The 18,468-nt window shown below is 41.3% G+C and overlaps 1 protein-coding gene across 1 annotated transcript; it reads right to left on the bottom strand.

Annotated features, from left to right (window-relative positions):
- Positions 1-1,303: 1,303 nt before the first annotated feature.
- On the bottom strand, positions 1,304-11,286 carry LOC120043020 (gastrula zinc finger protein XlCGF49.1-like). Its single transcript, XM_038987753.1, has 2 exons — positions 11,144-11,286; positions 1,304-2,174 (listed from the first exon to the last, which is right to left on the bottom strand). The coding sequence occupies exons 1-2, from the start codon at positions 11,241-11,243 to the stop codon at positions 1,549-1,551; spliced, it is 726 nt and encodes a 241-aa protein (XP_038843681.1). The 5' UTR covers positions 11,244-11,286; the 3' UTR covers positions 1,304-1,548.
- Positions 11,287-18,468: the final 7,182 nt, after the last annotated feature.

Genomic DNA, 18,468 nt, shown 5'->3' with positions numbered 1-18,468 from the left:
GGAGAGAGATGAGGTTTCACGTCCTGTTAAAACTAACATCTCAAAAACCACACGGAATCTGGGTTTAATGTGTGCAGTCTTGGCCAAAAGTTTTGAGAATGACACAAATATTAATTTCCAAAGTCTGCTGCTTCAGTGTCTTTAGATATTTTTGTCAGATGTTACTATGGAACACTGAAGTATAATTACAATCATTTCATAAGTGTCAAAGGCTTTTATTGACAATTACATGAAGTTGATGCAAAGAGTCAATATTTGCAGTGTTGACCCTTCTTTTTCAAGACCTCTGTAATCCGCCCTGGCATGCTGTCAATTAACTTCTGAGCCACATCCTGACTGATGGCAGCCCATTCTTGCATAATCATGGCTTGGAGTTTGTCAGAATTGGTGGGGTTTTGTTTTTCCACCCACCTCTTGACGATTGACCACAAGTTCTCAATGGGATTAAGGTCTGGGGAGTTTCCTGAAGAAAAATAAATGCACACCTATTTAGGCGAGGTGCTCGTTTATATAGTGTCAAAAGACACACAGGTGTCTGTAATCATGGCCAAGTGTGGCCTAATATCATTGGTTAATTCTCAAACCTAAAAATGGCATACAAAGAACAGCATACAAAAAAACTAATGGATAGCATACGGTCATAGATTCATTTTATACTACACAAGCTTACAAACAATTACAATGGCAAAGTCACAATAATCACAAGAATGGCTTCAGATCAAAGTCTACGTTGAGACCGAAGGGAGCAAGGGTCTTTAAGTTAAAGATCCAGGCAGCCTCTCGTTTTAACAATAAATTATCAAGGTCACCCCGTCTCCTAGGGAAGGTGACATGTTCGATGCCAATATTACGCAGAGACGAAATCGAGTGGTTTGCTTCCAAAAAGTGGGCCGCAACTGGGTAAGTCAAGTTTTTGCACCTAATGGTTGGAACAATGATTCCAAGCACAACCCTCCTTTTGAAGCTTCCAGTCTGTTATTCGAACTCAATCAGCATGACAGAGTGATCTCCAGCCTTAGCCTTGTCCTCGTCAACACTCACCTGTGTTAATGAGAGAATCACTGACATGTCAGCTTGTCTTTTTGTGGCAGGGCTGAAATGCAGTAGAAATGTTTTTCTGGGATTCAGTTCATTTGCATGGCAAAGAGGGACTTTGCAATTTATCTGATCACTCTTCATAACATTCTGGACTATATGCAAATTGCCATCATACAAACTGAGGCAGCAGACTTTGTGAAAAATGTATATTTGTGTCATTCTCAATACTTTTGTCCACGACTGTACATCACTGGTTAGAGGACAACTTGAAAACAGCCAGCTACATTTTGATTCAAGTGGGTCACCGACGAGATAAGTGTCACACAACACTTTTTGTTAATCACTTAATTTACATTTGTTTGTATTTTGTAATTGTCCTCTTTCATTTCAGAACCTGTATTTTCCCCCTGATGAGGCTAGTCTTCATATCACACTGATATCAATAGAACAGGGTGAAAATGTTTAGGGTTCTACATTGAGACATTTTATTGATATTATGGAACAACTCATTCATGTATGTATTTTCTGATGTCTGATCAGAGATCTTTTACCAGAGTATCTCTTCCCACATTGATTACAGCTATATGATTTCTCTCCTGTGTGTGTTTTCTGGTGGGCGGTCAGCTGGCTAGATGAAACAAAACTCTTCCCACATTGATCACAGCTATAACATTTCTCTCCTGTGTGTATTCTCTGGTGTACAGTCAGCTGGCTAGATGAAACAAAACTCTTCCCACATTGATCACAGCTAAAAGGTTTCTCTCCCGTGTGAATTCTCTGGTGTGTTTTCAGGCTGCTTGGAACATTAAAACTTTTTCCACATTGATCACAGCTATAAGGTTTTTCTCCCGTGTGAATTCTCTGGTGTCTTTTCAGGCTGCTTAGATCAGTAAATCTCTTCCCACATTGATCACAGCTATAAGGTTTCTCTCCTGTATGGATTCTCTGATGTCTTTTGAGGTCTGCTGAAGAGGTGAATCTCTTCCCACAGTCAGAGCAGCGGTGAGATTTCTTCCCTGTGCGTTTCCGCTGCTGTTTCTTGAGATGTTCTGATGTGGAGAGAGTCTTCTCTGCCTCGCCAGCTTCATGATGTTGTTGAGGCTCCCCAGAGGATCCACGGTAGTCACGCCTCTCTCCTGTGTGAACAACAAAGTCAGACAGAAGGTTAAAGGCCCCAGTAGCAGAAATCCACTGTTTATTTTAGCTAAAAGGTCATGACTCATGGCCATGATGTTGTGTACAAACTTAATTGACAATAGTCTTAATAAGACCAGTCAAGTGAGCAACAATAGACATGTTTAGTCTTGTTTTTTCCACCTTAGTAGTAAAGTGGATGATTGTAGGCTAGAAATACGTTTTAAAAGTTGCTGAAACTCTAAGCAGTGTCCCAGACGACTTTTGGTCACCAATATAAGCCTCATTCTGTGTTTTCTAAAATTGCCGTACGAGGGCGATGTGCACACAATTTGGTTGCAGAAACTCGTCCCTGCTAAAGCAGAAACCGCTAGTTACGGATGTAGTATATATGCCTGGAGCAAAAATGATGAGCGAAGATTTAGGTTTTTCACAATGTATTCTGAATATTACAGAGAAAGATCAGGAGTGCTACTGAAGGAAACTCACATTAAGCTCTGTGTCTATTCACTAACTCACCACCGTGGGGGAAAACTCAGGGGAGTTCTCATAGGCTGACCGCAAAAATAGCCTCCATTTCCAGGTTGCTTATGAGTGTATTTCACACCACTATTGTATACTATTGGATTATAATTGTAATGCTTGTTTGAATGTCCTGGGTGACTGCCTGTCGTCTTCCTGCAACCAGAAATTACATCCGCGGGGCCTATTATTCTGGTTATTATAAATCAGCTTCACAACAGAGAGAGAAAACCACTGTGGTGTTATAACCTCTGAACTACAGTCTATAGTGTTATAACCTCTCTGAACTACAAAATAGTGTTATAACCTCTCCTTCTGAACTACAGTCTATAGTGTTATAACCTCTCCTACTGAACTACAGCCTATAGTGTTATAACCTCTCCTTCTGAACTACAGCCTATAGTGTTATAACCTCTCCTTCTGAACTACAGTCTATAGTGTTATAACCTCTGAACTACAGTCTATAGTGTTATAACCTCTCCTTCTAAACTACAGTCTATAGTGTTATAACCTCTCCTTCTGAACTACAGTCTAAAGTGTTATAACCTCTCCTTCTGAACTACAGTCTATAGTGTTATAACCTCTCCTACTGAACTACAGCCTATAGTGTTATAACCTCTCCTTCTGAACTACAGTCTGTAGTGTTATAACCTCTCCTTCTGAACTACAGTCTATAGTGTTATAACCGCTCCTTCTGAACTACAGTCTATAGTGTTATAACCTCTCCTTCTGAACTACAGTCTATAGTGTTATAACCTCTCCTTCTGAACTAGTCTATAGTGTTATAACCTCTCCTTCTGAACTACAGTCTATAGTGTTATAACCTCTCCTTCTGAACTACAGTATATAGTGTTATAACCTCTCTGAACTACGGTATATGGTGTTATAACCTCTCTGAACTACAGTATATAGTGTTATAACCTCTCTGAACTACAGTATATAGTGTTATAACCTCTCTGAACTACAGTCTATAGTGTTATAACCTCTCCTTCTGAACTACAGTATATAGTGTTATAACCTCTCCTTCTGAACTACAGTATATAGTGTTATAACCTCTCTGAACTACGGTATATGGTGTTATAACCTCTCTGAACTACAGTATATAGTGTTATAACCTCTCTGAAATACAGTATATAGTGTTATAACCTCTCTGAACTACAGTCTATAGTGTTATAACCTCTCCTTCTGAACTACAGTATATAGTGTTAAAACCTCTCTGAACTACAGTATACAGTGTTATAACCTCTCCTTCTGAACTTCGATCAGTCAACCCTGTAGAATACTCCTTTAAAGTGTAACAAAGCGATTTAACTACTTTGCAGATATGAAACAAACAGACAATCGTAATATCAGTCAAAAATATAAAATGCCCAGTTTATGCTACAAAACCAACTCTATATGAGGTTTTTAAAACTAGGTTCTATTGGACTCACCATGATGTACACTAAGGCATTGTTGGCAGAATAGATGGATGCAGTTTAATGCATAATTATTATAATTCACCAATACATTTCTTGGTGGTCCCAAAAATATTGCTATCAGGTTGTAAATCACAGCTGGTCTGGTACATTGTTTGCTGCCTCCATTCGGGATGCACTGTTTCAGTTTCAATGACTCAATATTTTGGACAAAAACAGATGAATGTAACTAAGGCTGTGAATCACATTACAAATTAAATTAGCAAGTGCAATGATCACAATTCAGTCATAACATTTAAGTCATTTACATTTAAGTCATTTAGCAGACGCTCTTATCCAGAGCGACTTACAAATTGGAAAGTTCATACATATTCATCCTGGTCCCCCCGTGGGAATTGAACCCTGGTCCCCCCGTGGGAATTGAACCCACAACCCTGGCGTTGCAAGCGCCATGCTCTACCAACTGAGCCACACGGGACCACAACGTGGCTAATAACGTGGCTAATAGGCTAGCGTATTTATGTATGTAGTAATAAGCTAAAAAACACGGAGCCTAACGTTAGCTAGATAGCTAGCAAGCTGCTAGGAGGATGTCATGTCATTGGAGGAGGACCCTAACGTTAGCTAGCTAGCTGCTAGGAGGATGTCATGTCATTGGAGGACCCTAACGTTAGCTAGCTAGCTGCTAGGAGGATGTCATGCCATTGGAGGACCCTAACGTTAGCTAGCTAGCTGCTAGGAGGATGTCATGTCATTGGAGGAGGACCCTAACGTTAGCTAGCTAGCTGCTAGGAGGATGTCATGTCATTGGAGGAGGACCCTAACGTTAGCTAGCTAGCTGCTAGGAGGATGTCATGCCATTGGAGGACCCTGACGTTAGCTAGCTAGCTGCTAGGAGGATGCCATGCCATTGGAGGACCCTGACGTTAGCTAGCTAGCTGCTAGGAGGATGTCATGCCATTGGAGGACCCTGACGTTAGCTAGCTAGCTGCTAGGAGGATGTCATGCCATTGGAGGACCCTGACGTTAGCTAGCTAGCTGCTAGGAGGATGTCATGCCATTAGAGGAGGACTCTAACGTTAGCTAGCTAGCTGCTAGGAGGATGTCATGCCATTGGAGGACCCTGACGTTAGCTAGCTAGCTGCTAGGAGGATGTCATGCCATTGGAGGACCCTGACGTTAGCTAGCTAGCTGCTAGGAGGATGTCATGCCATTGGAGGACCCTGACGTTAGCTAGCTAGCTGCTAGGAGGATGTCATGCCATTGGAGGACCCTGACGTTAGCTAGCTAGCTGCTAGGAGGATGTCATGCCATTAGAGGAGGACCCCTAACGTTAGCTAGCTAGCTGCTAGGAGGATGTCGTGCCATTGGAGGACCCTGACGTTAGCTAGCTAGCTGCTAGGAGGATGTCATGCCATTAGAGGAGGACCCTAACGTTAGCTAGCTAGCTGCTAGGAGGATGTCATGCCATTGGAGGACCCTGACGTTAGCTAGCTAGCTGCTAGGAGGATGTCATGCCATTAGAGGAGGACCCTAACGTTAGCTAGCTAGCTGCTAGGAGGATGTCATGCCATTGGAGGACCCTAACGTTAGCTAGCTAGCTGCTAGGAGGATGCCATGCCATTGGAGGACCCTGACGTTAGCTAGCTAGCTGCTAGGAGGATGTCATGCCATTGGCGGAGTGGGAGAGAGACTGAGTATTCCCCCCTCATATTGTTTTTCAGTAGCTACACACAGATATGCAGGTGTCATTTGGTTAGCTAACAATAACTTGAATGGCTGTTATCCAGTTAGCATATCTCTGGCGTTTGCAAATTCACTCCGGCTAACTATTCCCGATTTCAGAGCACTCTCGTCTGAGTGTACGAGAGTGCAGAATAACTGATGAATTTACTAACGCGCAACACCCTGCTGAATATGACCGGTGTCAGTAACCTTGATTGGCTATAGCGTTCCGGTCTGTGTAGACTATGGTTCTGGACGAGACATATGTTTTATCAGGTTGTATTTACTGCAGTCTATTAATTCTCCAAAAACACGGCCGCTTTCCCACTCTGTTGATATAGTTGGGAATTAAGTATTTTAAGAATGTATGAAAACATGAAAATGACCTTATCTACACACGGCCATAACTTCACCTAACAACACAGACCTACTGTAGGACCCATAACTTCACCTAACAACAACATAGACCTACTGTAGGACCCATAACTTCACCTAACAACAACATAGACCTACTGTAGGACCCATAACTTCACCTAACAACAACATAGACCTACTGTAGGACCCATAACTTCACCTAACAACAACATAGACCTACTGTAGGACCCATAACTTCACCTAACAACAACATAGACCTACTGTAGGACCCATAACTTCACCTAACAACAACATAGACCTACTGTAGGACCCATAACTTCACCTAACAACAACATAGACCTACTGTAGGACCCATAACTTCACCTAACAACAACATAGACCTACTGTAGGACCCATAACTTCACCTAACAACAACATAGACCTACTGCAGGACCCATAACTTCACCTAACAATAACACAGACCTACTGTAGGACCCATAACTTCACCTAACAATAACATAGACCTACTGCAGGATCCATAACTTCACCTAACAATAACATAGACCTACTGCAGGACCCATAACTTCACCTAACAACAACATAGACCTACTGTAGGACCCATAACTTCACCTAACAACAACATAGACCTACTGTAGGACCCATAACTTCACCTAACAACAACATAGACCTACTGTAGGACCCATAACTTCCCCTAACAATAACATAGACCTACTGTAGGACCCATAACTTCACCTAACAATAACATAGACCCTACTGTAGGACCCATAACTTCACCTAACAATAACATAGACCCTACTGTAGGACCCATAACTTCACCTAACAACAACATAGACCCTACTGTAGGACCCATAACTTCACCTAATAACAACATAGACCTACTGTAGGACCCATAACTTCACCTAACATAGACGTACTGTAGGACCCATAACTTCACCTAATAACAACATAGACCTACTGTAGGACCTACTGAGCTTGTCTGATGCTTTAAGCACTGTGATTACAAATTAAGACACACAAATGACTCAAGACAGCCTAACCAGAAAAAGACAAAAAAACTCTTCCCGACCCCCCTCCTCCCGCTGCTGCTAAATTCTGATGTTGTGCTTTTGAAGATTCGGGCATAAGGCTACACCAGCAGTCAGCAACCTTTTCCATTTGTGCTAATTTATCTGACCATTTCTACTGATCTGGTGCCGGTTATGATTTTCATATTCACATTTTACTGGAACAGTTTTATTTAATTTATAATAGTAATAATAATTATAATAGTCTTTGTACCTCAATCATTCTCTGTGGTTAATCTACATTAAAAACTGGGTCGTTCAAGCCCTGAATGCTGATTGGCTGACAGCCGTGGTATATCAGACTGCTCTAATTACATTGGTAACCAACATTTATAGTAAACTCAGCAAAAAAAGAAACGTCCCTTTTTCAGGACCCTGTCTTTCGAAGATAATTCGTAAAAATACAAATAACTTCACAGATCTTCATTGTAAAGGGTTTAAACACTGTTTCCCATGCTTATCCAATGACCGTAAACAATTAATGAACATGCACCTGTGGAACGGTCGTTAAGACACTAACAGCTTACAGACAGTAGGCAATTACGGTCACAGTTATGAAAACTTAGGACACTAAAGAGGCCGTTCTACTGACTCTGAAAAACACCAAAATAAAGATGCCCAGGGTCCCTGCTCATCTGTGTGAACATGCCTTATGCATGCTGCAAGGAGGCATGAGGACTGCAGATGTGGCCAGGGCAATAAATTGCAATGTCCGTACTGTGAGACGCCTAAGACAGCGCTACAGGGAGACAGGACGGACAGCTGATCGTCCTCGCAGTGGCAGACCACGTGTAACAACACCTGCACAGGATTGGTACATCCGAACATCAGGATGGCAACAACAACTGCCCAAGTTACATCAGGAATGCACAATCCCTCCATCAGTGCTCAGACTGTCCGCAATAGGCTGAGAGAGGCTGGACTGAGGGCTTGTAGGCCTGTTGTAAGGCAGGTCTTCACAAGACATCACCGGCAACAACGTCGCCTATGGGCACAAACCCACTGTCGCTGGACCAGACAGGACTGGCAAAAAGTGCTCTTCACTGACGAGTTGCGGTTTTGTCTCACCAGGGGTGATGGTCGGATTCGCGTTTATCGTCGAAGAAATGAGCGTTACACACCGAGGCCTCTACTCTGGAGCGGGATTGATTTGGAGGTGGAGGGTCCGTCATAATCTGGGGCGGTGTGTCATAGCATCATCGGACTGAGCTTGTTGTCATTGCAGGCAATCTCAACGCTGTGCGTTACAAGGAAGACATCCTCCTCCCTCATGTGGTACCTTTCCTGCAGGCTCATCCTGACATGACCCTCCAGCATGACAATGCCACCAGACATACTGCTCGTTCTGTGCGTGTTTCCTGCAAGACAGGTATGTCAGTGTTCTGTCATGGCCAGCGAAGAGCCCGGATCTCAATCCCATTGAGCACGTCTGGGACCTGTTGAATCGGAGGGTGAGGGCTAGGGCCATTCCACCCAGAAATGTCCGGGAACTTGCAGGTGCCTTGGTGGAAGAGTGGGGTAACATCTCACAGCAAGAACCGGCAAATCTGGTGCAGTCCATGAGGAGGAGATGCACTGCAGTACTTAATGCAGCTGGTGGCCACACCAGATACTGACTGTTACTTTTTATTTTGATCTTTTTTTGCTGAGTTTAGTCCTTGTATCTTAACATCATTGTCTGTGGTTAATCTATATTCTATCTGAATGAAAATTATACAAATCTAAAAGTATCTTTCACTGCCATTGCCAACTATGTAAAAATAACCGACATGAAGCCAACAAATAAAAACATTGCAGCCTGCAGCTAGAACATATCCTGATAAAAATAAATATCCTATAAATCACATTGGCTACACATGGCCTGTCTGCTAGGAACTGGAAACATTGTATCAACTATGTATTCACTTGGTCTGACCCGAAGCTGGTGCTAGTGAACTTGTAACATTGTATTAAATATTCTGGGCCATCAGTTTCCTGCACCAGTGAGCTCTGGACAGACAGCTGTAGACCAAGGGATAATTAGTAATCAGGTAGGCCTATTTTATGACGTTTCCATTGGATCAGAGGATTGTTATTTTTATTTTTTTAATCACGCTGAGTGGTTATCTAAAAGGGAGAGAGCAGGAAAGGGAGAGAGCAGGAAAGGGAGAGAGCAGGAAAGGGAGAGAGCAGGAAAGATGTTTCAATCTGCTACACTGAGGAACTATTGTCTCAATGGATGTAAAAACACACTTTGTTTACTTCCTGTTTGAGGAGAAAAAAAAATAGATATGAGAAGCTCTGAGACAGGCGCGAGTCAGACAGGTGTCTCTTGTGCCATAAAAAATAGATATGAGAAGCTCTAAGACGAGTCAGACAGGTGTCTCTTGTGCCATAAAAAAAAGATATAACATTGCATGTGAACTTCAAAGCTGTAACGATTTCACACTGGCTTTGGTTAAAGGCAAATACAAACACATACTAGTAGTCAAGCCAACACCTTAAAACCGTTACGCAAGATGGCCGAACTTCTTGATGAGGTCGCAAGGTGTTGGGTTACAGCTGCTACAATAGCTTTCTCTATGAATTTGAGAGTGGTTACATTTCTCCAGCCCCCATCCCTCAGCTGTTTACCAAACCAATTCTCTGGGCAACCATTTTGTTTCTGTTTAAATCCTAAGTTATCCCTTTAAAAAAGCCACACAATCAAATCAACCAATCTGCAGTTCAAACAATAACAAAGCTGTCATTCAGCCATTGTTTTGGTAATAAGATGATGGATGGGGCTGGAGAAATGTAACTACTCTCAAATTCATAGACAGACCTATGGATACAAGGACTGACCTTCCATGATATCAACATTATAGTTTTAACCATGTTGAGGCTATACAGTGTTGATTTACATTGTTTCTAAACATTGGGGTAAAAAAAGCTTATTTGGGGTTCTGATGGGGTACAACAGTTGAACTAAGCTCATGAGGCATGTGTTATATTCTTCAAGAATCAATGGCTATACAGTGCATTTGGAAAGTATTCAGACCCTTCACTTTTCCCACATTTTGTTACGTTACAGCCTTTTTCTAAAATGGATTCAATTAAATGTTTTGCTCATTAATCTACACACAATATTCTATAATGGTAACATGAAACTTTTTTTTTTTGCACATTTATTATAATAAAAAACATGAACACCTTATTTACAGAACCTATGAGACTCTAAATTGAGATCAGGTGCATTCTGTCTCCTGACTCTCAGACCATGAGAAACAAGATTCTCTGGTCTGTTGAAACCTAGATTGAACTCTTTGGCCTGAATGCCAAGTATCACGTCTGAAGGAAACCTGGCACCATCCCTACGGCGGCAGGGACTGTAGGACTAGTCAGGATTGAGGGAAAGATGAACGGAGCAAAGTACAGAGAGATCCTTGATGAAAACCTGCTCCAGAGCGCTCAGGACCTCAGACTGGGGTGAAGGTTCACCTTACAACAGAACAACGACTCTAAGCACACAGTCCCCAAAGTGTGCCAAGCTTGTAGTGTCATACCCAAGAAGCTTCAAGGCTGTAATCGCTGCCAAAGGTGCTTCAACAAAGTACTGAGAAAAAGGTCTGAATACTTATTAAATGTGATTTCAGTCATTTTTTAAAAACAAAATAGCAAAAATGTCTAAAAATCTGTTTTTGTTTTGTCATTGTGTGTAGACTGATGGAAAAATATATATTTAAACCGTTTTAGAATAAGGCTGTAACATAACAAAATGAGGGGAAAGTCAATGGGTCTGAATAATTTAAAAGTCAAAATATTTTCAATTGCAGATGTCCTCTTTATAGCAACACATCAGTTCAACAACTGCAGAGTTTGTTCCTCTGTTTTTAAGACAATACTTACTAGTGTTATTCAGGGACCGGTTTTCCAAAACCATCTTACTGCTAACTTCATCGTTGGAACCATTGGATGCCTTAACATGCCTTTGGGAAACCGGGCCCATATATCCAGTTTCCTCCTCTTCTTCCTCCTCCTTTTTGGATGTGACAGTCATCTCCTCCTCCTCCTCTTTCACTCCATAAACTGCATCCTCTTCTTTTACTGTAACATCCTCCTCCTCTTTCACTCTGAACGTGTCTTCCTCTTCTTTCACTGAAACGTCTTTCTCTTCTTCTTTCACCGTAACAGCCTCACCCTCTACTTGTTTTTGTATTGTAACATCCTCCTCCTCCTCTTCTTTCACGACAACGTTCAGCCACAGAGCTTCTTTCTCCATCCAGCAGACCCCTTCTTTAGCAGGAGGAGAGCAGCTTAGTGACCTCATGGTAGAGGATGTTAGCTAGCTAGGCTAGTGATAACTTAATCAGCCAGCTAGCTGACCAATAACATCGTAAATATGAGATTAAATCAGATAACTAACTAGATGGCTGAAGTGGGTTTAAAACACAGTGGCTAATATATACTAAAGCGTCTAAAGAGCTTTATTGTTTCCGCTATTTTGGCTAGCAAGCTACCGAGGTGGCTGACTATCTGTTGCTGCTGTTGAAAGAAGCGTCCCGTCCACTACATTATACGTCACACTAACAACATCATCTTAAATCCTCAGACCGCCATCTGTTGACTGGAGTGGGTAACGCAGTTGAGTAAAATGTATATTTAATTTTCAGGCAAAAAGTTAACGGTCGGAAGTTTTTACCCACCAATGTAACAACATAGTGTGGTTAAAGACATAGTAACGTAGAAGAAGTCATAATCTGGTTACCTATATGTACAAACAGTTGTGTTTTCTCGTTATTACATATTTATTATCTTCCGGATATCTTCTAAACTACCCACAAGGCACTATTTATCAACGTCATATTGATCTACTCTTTAAAACAAACAAACAAACAAAATATATATATATTTAAACAGTAACATTAATTCACTCTGTGGTACCGAGTTTGTATGCTCTCTCTGCAACTAGCTCAAACTGGCTAACGTTTTACATGCTGACAAGACCGGACGCGTTTGTCCGCGTGCGCTGTCGCGAGCATGTTAATTTTGTTCATCTACACTCAATCAGGTTTGAAATATCAAAACGGACTCTGAACCAACTATATTAATTGTGGGATTGGTCAAAAAACATTAAACATTCATGGCAATTTAGGTAGCTTGCTGTTGCTAGCTCATTTGTCCTGGGATATAAACATGGAGTTGTTATTTTACCTGAAATTCACAATGTCCTCTACTCTGACAATTAATCCACAGATAAAACGGTAAACCGAGTTTGTTTCTACTAATCCCTCCTACTTCAGGCCTCTTCACCTGAGTCAAATACTAAATGTTCAGTGAATGTGAGTATATTTAGGTGGTTTACATAATTAACTTTCCTACTAACCTTCTAAAAGTTGACAGTGCCAAAATCTTACCAAACCTTGAGATGTTTCTACAACTTGTTCGGAGTCCAACTGTGGTAAAGTCAATTGATTGGACATGATTTGGAAAGGCTCACACCTGTCTATATAAGGTACCACAGTTGACAGTGCATGTCAGAGCAAAAACCAAGCCATGAGGTGGAAGAAATTGTCCGTAGAGCTCTGAGACAGGATTGTGTCGAGGCACAGATCTGAGGAAGGTTACCAACATATTTCTGCAGCATTGATGGTCCTCAAGAACACAGTGGCCTCCATCATTCTTAAATAGAAGAATTTGGAACCACCAAGACACTTCCTAGAGCTGGCCACCTGACCAAACTGAGCAATTGGGGGAGAAGGAGAACCCTATGGTCACTCTGACAGAGCTCCAGAGTTCCTCTTGTGGAGATGGGAGGACCTTCAACCATCTCCGCAGCACTCCACCAATCAGGCCTTTATGGTAGAGTGGCCAGACGGAAGCCACTCCTCAGTAAAAGGCACATGGCAGCCCACTTGGAGTTTGCCAAAAGGCACCTAAAGACTCTCAGACCACGAGAAACAATATTCTCTGGTCTGATGAAACCTTGATTGAACTTTTTGGCCTGAATGCCAAGCGTCACGTCTGGAGTAAACCTGGCACCATCACTATGGTGAAGCATGGGGGTGGCAGCATCATGCCATGGGGATGTTTTTCAGCGGCAGGGACTTGGAGACTAGTCAGGATCGAGGGTAAGATGAACGGAGCAAAGTACAGAGAGATCCTTGATGACCCACACAGCACAAGGATGATCAATGGAAACAAGATGCACCTGAGCTCAATTTTGAGTATCTTAGCAAAGGGTCTGAATACTTATGTAAATAAGGTTTTTCAGTTTTTTATTTTTAATACATTTGCTAACATTTCACATGTTTTCACTTTGTCATTATGGGGTATTGTGATGTCATTATGGGTATTGTGATGTCATTATGGGGTATTGTGTGTAGATTGATGAGGAAAACATTTTGTTTAATCAATTTTAGAATAAGGCTGTAACTGTCACGACTTCCGCTAAAGTTGGTCCCTCTCCTTGTTCGGGCGGCGTTCGGCGGTCGAAGTCACCGACCTTCTAGCCATCGCTGATCCTCTTTTCATTTTCCATTGGTTTTGTCTTGTCTTCCATCACACCTGGTTCCAATCCCATCAATTACATGTTGTGTATTTAACCCTCTGTTCCCCCTCATGTCCTTGTCGGTGATTGTTTATTGTAAGTGCTTGTGCACGTCTGTCCTGGTGTGCGTCGGGTTATGCACCCATTATTTGATTGTTCTGTTTTCCGGTGTTTTTTTGTTTTGTTATTAAACTGCGCCGTTTAGAAAACACAGTTTTTGCTCTCCTGCGTCTGACTTCTCTGCCGCACCCCTTACAGTAACACAACAAAATGTGGAAAAAGTCAAGGGGTCTGAATACTTTCCAAATGCACTGTAGGTCTCTCCATGGGAGGGAGATGGACATTTAAGATGTCCATCTACATCAAGATCAGATTTAAGATCAACACTCTCTTTATATTACTGACTTGTTGACTGATTGTTCCATTCTACCTTCCATCCCTCCTCAGCCTTCCTCTCCTCTGAAGACCCAGTGAGGGTGGAGCTCAGTCAGAGAGCTATTGAGAGACTGGTTAGGAAGAACACTTCTACAGCCAGAGAGGTGAGAGTTCACACATGGTTTAGATGGTAAATATTTATGTTCCCTTGGGAATAGAGATATGCATCTGTTGGTCACAGATACTCTGGCAATTCCGAACACAATGCCCATCCTGGCAGATGTAAACCTAATTTGAGCACATTGTGACTTTTGTGCATCCAGACCTAATGCAGCTTGGAGTGATCAGATGACAGAAGTCACATTTAGGTGCCAGGTGTAACTGAGGCCATAGATGCTCCAAATCCATTACTTTGAGTGTTTTATATAATATGACTAAATGTGTTTCTTTCTGTGTTGCAGGGGCAGTCAAGAAATGGAACAGCAAGGCCACAGAACATGACATAATCAGAGCTGTGGGAGACCACCTCAAGCCCCTGGTAGAGCCGGGGGTGGTGTTTACCACTCCACCAGCAGAGCTGTGGGAGACCACCTCAAGCCCCTGGTAGAGCCGGGGGTGGTGTTTACCACTCCACCAGCAGAGCTGTGGGAGACCACCTCAAGCCCCTGGTAGAGCCGGGGGTGGTGTTTACCACTCCACCAGCAGAGCTGTGGGAGACCACCTCAAGCCCCTGGTAGAGCCGGGGGTGGTGTTCACCACTCCACCAGCAGAGCTGTGGGAGACCACCTCAAGCCCCTGTAGAGCCGGGGGTGGTGTTTACCACTCCACCACGCCTTCAGCAGGCTTGAAAAGTGGGATTGATCTGTTTGATCCATTTGTTTGTTTCAGTAGTTGAATCATTTGACGAATTGTTGATTTCAACATTTTTCATTTTCAACAAAAAATGCACTGGATTGGTTAAAGTCGGCAATTGGGTTAATTTGTTTTGTAATATATTCAAATCAAACCAAGCTTTATTTATACAGCACATTTCAGACATGGATGCAACACAATGGGCTTCACAGGAAAAAACGAATAAAAACAGATGAAAATAAAAACAGAAATATTTACTACACAACAAACATAGGAGGAAAAAAATAAATAAATAAACAAACTAAAGAATAATAAATAAAAACTGAAAGACTAATGAGCATTCTAAGGAAATGACATTGATTAAAATAGTAAGAATAGGATGTAATATCCAACACAAAATATGAACTTGTTTTACTACATTGTTAGTAAACAATATAATTCAGTTAGTCGCATAAATTATTGTGATTACTAAATGTTACATTACATTGAAATATTATGAAATATAAAATATAAAAACCGAATATACACCCCTTTGTTAATATGTATTGGCAATAATTCACTTAATGGTGAGGCATGGAATAATAAAACATGTATTTTTTGTCAGGCTGGATGTTTGAAATATGAGGTGATTTGAGTCATGCTTCTTCAGTAGTGGAATAAAGACAATTAGTACTTGAATGTTGTCAAGAAATACTGGAGTGATGTCAGATTGTTAATAAAATTGATTATATTTATTATACTGCGTCCATGTGTATAGGCTGCAAGTACGTTGAAATTAAGTCGTTTTCAAGTCATTGAAAAAAACGAAATCTTTTCAACTTTCAACTACAACGTAGTCTTTTCATAACGCAACACTTTTTGTCAGTCACTTTTTGTTAATCACATAAACAGTACTCTTTCATTTCAATCCATAGCACGCTGAAATCAATAGAACAAGGCAAACATGCAGGGTTCCTTCATTATGACATCATTATCCTACTCCTATTACATTGTGACATCATTATCCTACTTCTATTACATTGTGACATCATTTCATTGATATAACGTATCTCTTGTCACATTGATCACAGCTATGATATTTCTCTCCTGTGTGTGTTCTCTGGTATGATTTAAAAAAAAATCCTGATTAAAGAAAACTCTTTCCACAGTCAGAGCAAGTGGTAAAGTTTATTTCCTGTGTTTTCTCTGGTGCAAAGTCAGCTTTCTAGATTCAGTAAAACTCTTCCCACATTGAACAACAACCTTCATGTATGAATTGTCTGATGTTTAACCAGAGATCTTTTATCAGAGTATCTCTTGTCACATTGATCACAGCTATGAGGCTTCTCTCCTGTGTGTGTTCTCTGGTGTGATTTTAAAAGTCCTGACGAAACAAAACTGTTCCCGCAGTCAGAGCATTGGTAAGGTTTCTCTCCTGTGTGTATTCTCTGGTGTACTATCAGGCTGCTTAAGTGCCTAAAACTCCTCCCACATAGATCACAGCTATAAGGTTTCTCTCCCGTGTGTATTCTCTGGTGTGATTTTAAATGTCCTGACAAAACAAAACACTTCCCACAGTCAGAGCAGCTATAAGGTTTTTCTCTTCTATGGATTCTCTGATGTATTTTTAGGGATGCTAAAGAGGTGCAACTCTTCCCACAACCAGAGCAGCTGTGAGGTTTCTCTCCAATGTGTTTTCTCTGGTGTACTTTTAGTGTATCTGATCTTGAGTATCTCTTCCCACAGTCAGAGCAGTGGTGAGACTTCTTCCCTGTGTGAATTCTCTGGTGTGCTTTTAGTGAATCTGATCTTGAGTAACTCTTCCCACAGTCAGAGTAGTGGTGAGATTTCTTCCCTGTGGGTTTCCGCTGGTGTTTCTTGAGGTGTTCTGATCTGGAGAGACTCTTCTCTGCCTCGTCAGCTTCATGATGTAGATGAGGCTCCCCAGAGGATCCACGATTGTCATGTCTTTCTCCTGTGTGAACAACAAAGTTAGACAGATGGTTAACCTGTTTGGGCGGCAGCCCGACACCGGTACACTTATGACAACATCCAGCTCAAGTGCAGGGCGCGAAATTCAAAAGATATTTTTTTTAAATATTTAACTTTCACACATTAACAAGTCCAATACAGCATATGAAAGGTACACATCTTGTGAATCAAGCCAACATGTCCGATTTTTAAAATGTTTTACAGGGAAGACAAAATATGTAAATCTATTAGCTAACCACGTTAGCAAAAGACACCACTTTTCTAACTCCATCAGTTTCTTACTCCATCACTAGCTATCACAAATTCGACCAAATAAAGAAATAAATAGCCACTAACCAAGAAAAAACTTCATCAGATGACAGTCTGATAACATATTTATGTATAGCATATGTTTTGTTCGAAAAATTTGCATATTTCAGGTATAAATCATAGTTCACATTTCAGCTACAATCAGAAATTGCACCGAAAGCAGCCATAATATTTACAGACACCAACGTCAAATACCTAATTACTCATCATAAAACATTTCAGAAAAATACATAGTGTGCAGCAATTGAAAGACAGGCATCTTGTGATTCCAGACAATATTTCCGATTTATTAAATGTTTTACAGCGAAAACAAAATGTAGCGCTATATTAGCGTAGCCACAATAGCCAGAAACACTTGGGCGCCGACGGCCAGTTCACATGCACGACAGATATTAGAAATAGCATTATAAAATGTTTCTTACTTTTGGTGATCTTTCGTCAGAATGTTGGACAAGGTGTTCTTTGTCCAGAAAAGTCGTTGTTTTGAACTGGAACGGCAAATTCCCCTCTTCATTTAGCATGGGCACTTGCCAAGTGCTACATATATCTCCAACGTAATCAAAGTCAGAGAACGGATCACGGCAAAACTCCCGAAAAAATTTCAATAATCTGATTAAACTATATTGAAAAAACATACTTTACGATGATATGGACACATGTATCAAAAAAAATCTAAGACGGAGAAGTTATTCGTTCATAACAACAGCTAAAAAGAAGCCAAATCCATGTCCCCTTTGCGCGCTCCAGAAACCGGAAGTGGACGGTCACGTCAAAGAAAGAGCTTTTATTCCACCTTAGACCAAGATAAACACAAAAAAATTTCTCTCACCACCTCTTGACCAACCAGGGGAAGGTGTATGAAATGTACGTAGGCTCTTACGTCTTATGCCCATGTATAGGCAAGAAGTTGAACAGAGCATCGATTTCTGACATTTCACTTCCTGGTCAGGAAAAGTGCTGCAGAAGGAGTTCTGTTTCACTCAGAGAAATAATTCCAACGGTTTTAGAAACTAGAGAGTGTTTTCTATCCAATAATAATAATAATATGCATATTGTACGAGCAAGAATTGAGTACGAGGCCGTTTGAAATGGGCACGATTTAACTGGCTACTCAATACTTTCCCTTGCAGCCATAAGAGGTTTTAAAGGCCCACAACAGCAGAAATTCACTGTTTAT

This window comes from Salvelinus namaycush, unplaced genomic scaffold, assembly GCF_016432855.1.
Source record: "Salvelinus namaycush isolate Seneca unplaced genomic scaffold, SaNama_1.0 Scaffold84, whole genome shotgun sequence".
In the NCBI taxonomy this organism is placed as follows: domain Eukaryota; kingdom Metazoa; phylum Chordata; class Actinopteri; order Salmoniformes; family Salmonidae; genus Salvelinus; species Salvelinus namaycush.
Note: the sequence above shows the minus strand (reverse complement) of the source record. Positions and strands in the feature narration are given on the sequence as shown.